Source organism: Octodon degus, unplaced genomic scaffold (genome assembly GCF_000260255.1).
Source record: "Octodon degus isolate 3935 unplaced genomic scaffold, OctDeg1.0 scaffold00080, whole genome shotgun sequence".
NCBI classification, from domain to species: Eukaryota; Metazoa; Chordata; class Mammalia; order Rodentia; family Octodontidae; genus Octodon; species Octodon degus.
The window spans coordinates 1,437,833-1,444,121 of record NW_004524656.1 but is presented as its reverse complement, the minus strand read 5'-3'; the positions used below and the strand labels follow the sequence as shown (position 1 = coordinate 1,444,121).

Below are 6,289 nucleotides of genomic sequence, written 5' to 3'. Positions count from 1 at the left end.
AAGTGCTTATTCTACTGAGTGATCTCCCTGGCCCTTAGTTTTTGTTTTTGTTTTGAGAGTGTTTCACTATGTATTGCAGACTGGCTTTGAAATGAACTTATAGCCCTTCTGCCTCACCTGCAGCTGGGATTGCAGGCATGTGCCACCATGCCCATCTTACGCATCATTTATTAAGCAAAACCACGAAGTGAGGTGGGTTCATGGTGGGACAAAACTATAGTCAATTAGTAAGATTACAAGTATGGTCATTTTGGTAGTATGGATCCAATGGGAGGAGGTCCCAGAATGGGTGTGAGGTGGGACAGAACATGGTCGCTTAGGTAATACTGATTAAGTGGGGATCAGATTGGGAAGCTAGTCACCTGGCAAGCGCACTTGGGAAGGACAAGGCTTTCCTGGCAGGAGGTAGGGGTGCGTTAAGGTAGTTTGGTCCCACACCCAAGGTGATTGATGCCTACCTATATACCAGTTACTGCTTTTGTTCCTATGGGAAGTATATGGGTGAGCCGTTCCTCTTTTTCCTCGAAGCCTGGGCTTCAGTGAATATGCTTCCAGCCACAGCTGTCTTCTGCACCAGACTTCTGAGGCTCAGCTCTGACTGCCTGCAGTATTTCTAAATCCCTTAGTTATCTATGATACTGATATTGTCAGGTCAACAAGGAAATGTAGATGTGTGTCTTTGAATATCTGTAGTAATACTAGAGGGAAAGTACTAGACGTCAAATATGCTGAGTTCATGTCCCCCAAAGTAGAAGAATGAATTCTAAGGATCAACAGAGGTTACGAATAGGAAAATTTATTGGAGAAAAAGAACGGGGACCAGGAATTGGGGAATGAGTAATAAGAATAGTTCCTGAGAGACTGGAGGGGTCTGGAGTGTGTTGCCAACAAACCCACCTCTCAAGGGAAGTTTTATAGAGCCAAATCATGAGGTTGGTTATTATTATATTATGATCAACCAATGAGATTGCAAGTAGAGCCACTTAGGTAATATTGATCCAGTGGTAGCAAGGGTACTTGTGTGACATCATTAACCTTGGTCGATAATCTGTTGATTTAATCTTCTCTTTAGCTTTAGCAGTCTTAGTTTTAGGTGTGAGAGGGTGGCCCACCCACATGGAAATGAGGTCATGGGAAATCTCAAAAGGAGGATGGCAGTAATCTCAGGCCTCCACTCATCCCTTCGGGAGGTATATACATTTAGCCTTTGCGACTCTAATCCTCAGATGCTGCTCGCAGACCTGGTAGATTCTCATCCTCCGCACTGAGTTCCTCTAAGGCCCAGCCCTTGTCTGTCTGTGATAGTAATGGTACACTGTTATATCCAAGGATGGACGGGTCGCCATGTCATGCCTTGCCACTCCTCTCCTGAAAGCGCAGCTCCCAGCTACCCTAAACTCAGTGCCAGCAAAGACCTAAAAAAGGGCAAAGTTCAGTATCACAAGAGATGGTTTATTTGGAAAAATAAGGAAAAAAAGAGGATAGGCAGCTATCATGGGTTGTCCAGAAGTTCTTCTTCTTCTTCTTTTTTTTTTTTTTTTTTATTTGGAAAAATAAGGAAAAAAAGAGGATAGGCAGCTATCATGGGTTGTCCAGAAGTTCTTCTTCTTCTTCTTTTTTTTTTTTTTTTATTAATGGAGATAATTTAAAAAAAAAATTTAAAGAGAGTACAGACTAGTCCCACGAGTTCTTATCCCTGGTTCCTTCTATCAGGGATTGGTATCTTTCCTGACACCCTGGTGGGCACTTGTTAGCATCTGATCTTGTTCTCTCGAGTGTCTTCGGTCCTAATGTTATAGGGGAATAAAACTCCCAACTGAAAGATACCTGGGATGAGTTCGTGTTCTTTACAACTGAAGAATGACTTTTAGGAACAGAGATTAAGAGCAGGATATATTTATTGGGGGAGAGAAAGCTATACAAAATGTTATGAGTCGCTCAGAATAGGAACCAGATCAGCCAGATTGGAATTTGGAAAGCCATTTATTACTAATCTCAGGTCCCTGGGTCTCACACAGGATAAGACTGAAAGGCAGGATAAGATTGGCTCGCCCAGGAAGCAGGTACAGTTTTAAAACCTGGAACTACACTCCATTTGGTAAATGAATTCATTGTCTGACACACAATAATGCTTTCAGGGTCATTGTGACCACTAAAACTAAATTTCCTGGGGCTTTCTTTTAGTTTCTGGTTATCTTGCACCTGAGTACTTGCATGCAGCCTTGTATAGGCGAAAGTTACAAGAAGATAAAGCCCATTTAATTTCTCTCTTTCTTTCTTTTTTTTTTGGCAGAACCAGGGATTGAACTGAGGCCCTTGCACTTGCCAAAGAAGCTCTTATTCCACTGAGCCATCTCCCCAGCCCCTTTAATTTCCTTTTGAAGTCATCTCTGTAATCTAACTTTGTTAACAGGAATTGGTGAGGGTTACAGGAATTTTATCTTAGCAAACAGCAAGTAACAGCCACTAGTTACTAAATAACTAGTGAGTATACATTTCTACACAACAGAAAACACAAAATTTACATTTATAAGCTAAAGTGTGAATTGTCCCATTGCACAAGAGAGGGACAGAAGGGGACCCGAGTGGGATGACAGGAAGGGATTCTGCCTCTTCTCAGGAATTTTTGTAGAGCAAAACCATGTGGTGAGGTGGGTCTAAGGTGGAGAATATGGAATCTTACACAGGTGCGGCAAAACTGTGATCCACCAATAAGGTTACAAGCACAATTACTCAGGTAGAATTAATTAAATCAGGATCAAATGAAGAAGCAAGTCAAGTAGCAAGAGGGCAGGAACACAGAAGAGGGACTAAGCCATTTCCCTGCCCGGACTTTTCCTATAGGAAGTTGGTCAGTGACTCCCGACTTTTTCAAGGTAATGGATACCTACTTAGAATATCAATCCCTGACCTTTATCTCTAGAGAGGTGTGTGACTGTGTTTACTGTTTTGTCTTGAGGTTTGGCCTGCAGCAGGAGTGCCTGTCTCTCCCAGAGTTGCCAGGTATCTGGTCTTCCATACTGTCTCCTTCGAGGGCCTAGCCCTGTCTGACTGTCTATATTTCTATCCAACTCAGCTGCCTACACACTAACCTAGGCATGTCTGCCTACATTCCTTTGGCCTCTTTGGCTTCTTCCTGACCTTTTGTAAGAAAGAAGAGAAGGGGAGAGGGCTACTTGGGAGGGAACTTAATAAAAGAGGCAGGCTGGGGAGATAGCTCTGTGGCCTAAGCACCTGACCAGCAAACTCAAGGACCTGGGTTTGATCCCTGATACTGCATGCGGTGCCATCCCTTAAACTGGGCATGGTAGCGCATGCCTGTAATTCCAGGGTTGGGGAGGCTGAGACAGGAGGATCACTGTGTGCCCGAACTGTGTAGTGAGACCTTGTACGAACAATAGCAAACAAACAGAGGGCACGTGGACGTGGGTGTACCTGGTATAACACTAATATTAAAGTGAGAACATACGTACATGTGTGTATGTGTAGGTATATGTGTGCCTGGGTGTGCTTATGTGTTTTATATATTAAATAAGAGCTCTTTGGGGGCTGTCTCTCATCTCCATTGCATTCCGTCAGGCAAAGGGAACTTGCTTTCCTTGTCTTTCCGGTCCCTGGCTTCCTCAGTCTGTTCAATTATTATGGTAATTGTGGTACCCCTATCACTCTAGTTTTTCTCCCCCTCCTTTGACTTTCTAATTGCCCTGACTTCAGAGTCTACCTTAAAAGGTAGAACCTACCTTTAGTAAGGTTTCTTATTAGTTTCTTGAGGATCCCATTTTATCCTTTCCTATGATCCCTGTGCCGACAACATCAGCAAAGAAATGGTAGTTACAAAAAAAAAAACAACTTAGTGGGTTTTCACAAAACCCTTATTGTTTTTCATAATAAGGATTTATTATTATGATTTTTGTGTGTGTGTGTGTGTGAGACTGGGGATTGAACTCAGGCCCCTGAGCTTGCCAGGCAAGCACTTATTCCACTGAGCCATCTCCCCAGCCCAGATTTATTATTAATAGTCTATTTTTAGTGGCTGGCAACTATGTTTGTCAGAGGCCACTTGGTGAAGGTTGCAAGCTTTAGGGCCTCGCAGAACCTCCGCAGCGTCACCTGCCTCAGCTCTGCCTCAGCCACTGAGCTTGAGTCAGGGTGGTGAGGGCCGCTGTGCACCAAGAAAATGTGATTTTTGGATGAGGAAATTTGAGTTTCGGATCATTTTCATGTCATGAAATACTTTTATTTTGGTTTTTCCTGCTGACCATTTTCAATTTCCCAAGCCATCTATTTATTATTATTATTGGTAGTAGTAGTATTATTTTTGTATTTTTAGGGAACAGTCTACAAGGTATTCAGGGTCTCACTACTAGACAGGACTTGTAGTGATCCCCCAGTTTATAGCCTCCCAAGAGCTGCGATTACAGGCGTGCGTACCACACCCAGTCTCAGTTACAGTCTCATCATGCTGCGGGGGCGGGGCCAGCCCCTGAACCTGCTTGCAGGCACTTTAATCCACAGAGCAATTTGGCCTGCCCTTCCAAGCCATTCCTAGAGCTGGTTACCTAGCGCAACTTCTGGGTCCTGCCAAGCACGTACCAGGCCCTGGGTCTGTGGATCTATAGCAAGGGGAGAAGGTGGACCAGAAAACCACGAAACAGTCCTGGCTCTTGGAGTTTGTGCAAAACCAGATGGCTCCAGATTTTGGGGGACGGGGGATGGGAAGGTTGGAAGAGGAGAGATGGCTGTAGTTTTCTGACCTATGTTAGATGCCAGGAGCTGCTAATAATTATTAATTACTGAGAACGATTTGTTCATCCATTATATAGGCTGTGTCAGGAAGAGTGTGGCCTGCTTTGTTTCTCTGGGCTCACGTGAAAGGCAGCCATATTCCACATTCCCATCCTACGTCCTGGAGTCTTTTAAGAGCTGCGATCCTGAACAAAGGCCCTGTCTAGTCTCACCTGCAGGGTTCCGCCCCTCATTCCTGCTCTTGTTCCCTCCCTTTCCTCAGTGCTGTCTGCAGGCCCTAAGCCAACCAGCTGGTCCCGACCCCACCTGGTCTTTGCCTTCTGGAATCCTCCCTCCCTCCACACCCTGCCAGTCCCTCTTCCCAACTCCACACTAGTTCCTCTGCAGGATGCGGAGAGTGGGTCACTGTGCCTTCAGGGAGGGTCAGCAGGCCAGGTAGAGGCTTGGCACGCCGGCCCTTGGAGGTGCCAATGGTCGGGGTAGAAAAGGCCAGCAGGCCTCAGCCTTCCTTCTCTGGTCTGCGAAGCAGTAGATGGCTCTTGGGCATAGTGGGCTGTACTTGCACAAGGTTTGTGTCGTTTTTCATGGCCTTGTGTGAAATTGTACTCTGCCCAGATTACACGGAGGAACTTACGGCCTTACTTGGTTTTGTAACCTTATTTTTTTGTCTAGTTGAGGTCTAAGCAGCCTCCCCAGGGTTGGGAAAGAAGCTGAGCACTAACGGCTCTGTCCTGTGTCTTTCCTCAGCAGTCAGCAGAGCAGCCAGCAGAGCAGCCACGATGATGACTCAAGCAGGTTCCTGAGTCCTCGGGTGCGGGAAGAAAGGTAAGAGCCTGTGAGCAGGAGAGGCTGAGGGAGGATGTGGGGAGCGGGGGATGCTGCGCAGAGACGATACTTCTATCCTGGGCTTCGGGAGGTGGGGGAGTGCTAGGAGAGAGCCACATCTCTGCGAGGTGCCTGGTGAGGAAGACGAGCTGTCCACCCAGGTGCCCGGAGAGAGCAGCAGCCCCCAGGGCTGATTCTGAAGGTCGGTGCTCGGCAAGGGAGGAAGAAGCCCACGTGTGTCAAGTGCACTAGGCTGGCAAGACCTTGGAGTTTTGAGGCTTGCATGACACCTTACAGGCTGGTGCTGTGTGAATGAGGAGAGAAAGGGAGTTTTGTGCCCGAGGAGGTTGTGTGCACTGTTGTGGCTTCTGTGGCTGTAGATGACAGCAGCGCATGGCTGGACTCATGTGGCGTGTGCTTCAAGGGAGGGGGTGGGCAGAACTTAATGGAGAAGGAGGTTTGGATGGACAGAGAGCATGAGTGGGGAGGTCCTGAGTGCGGGGCTCGGTCTTCACAACACAACTGACAGAGAGAAAAGGTGTAACTCCTGCCCCCTGGGAGTCAGTTATGCGGAGTTTGTGTTTCCCACAACTGAAGAGTGAATGCTAAGAAACATGGAGATTAGGAGTAGGAAAAGTTTTTGGAAGAAGGGAGGAAAAGAGGGAGGGAGGGAGGGAGGGGGAGAGAGAGAGGGGAGGGAGAGAGAGAGTGAGAGAGA

General features: G+C 46.6%; 1 protein-coding gene across 8 annotated transcripts in view; it reads left to right on the top strand.

Moving 5' to 3' along the window:
• Positions 1–6,289, top strand: part of Gramd1b (GRAM domain containing 1B) — a 186,050-nt gene that overhangs the window by 46,388 nt on the left and 133,373 nt on the right. For all 8 annotated transcript variants that reach the window (XM_023721048.1, XM_023721049.1, XM_023721052.1 and 5 more), the window contains one exon: positions 5,494–5,571. In XM_023721048.1, the coding sequence (XP_023576816.1) occupies positions 5,494–5,571 (78 nt within the window). The remainder of the gene's footprint in view (positions 1–5,493; positions 5,572–6,289) is intronic.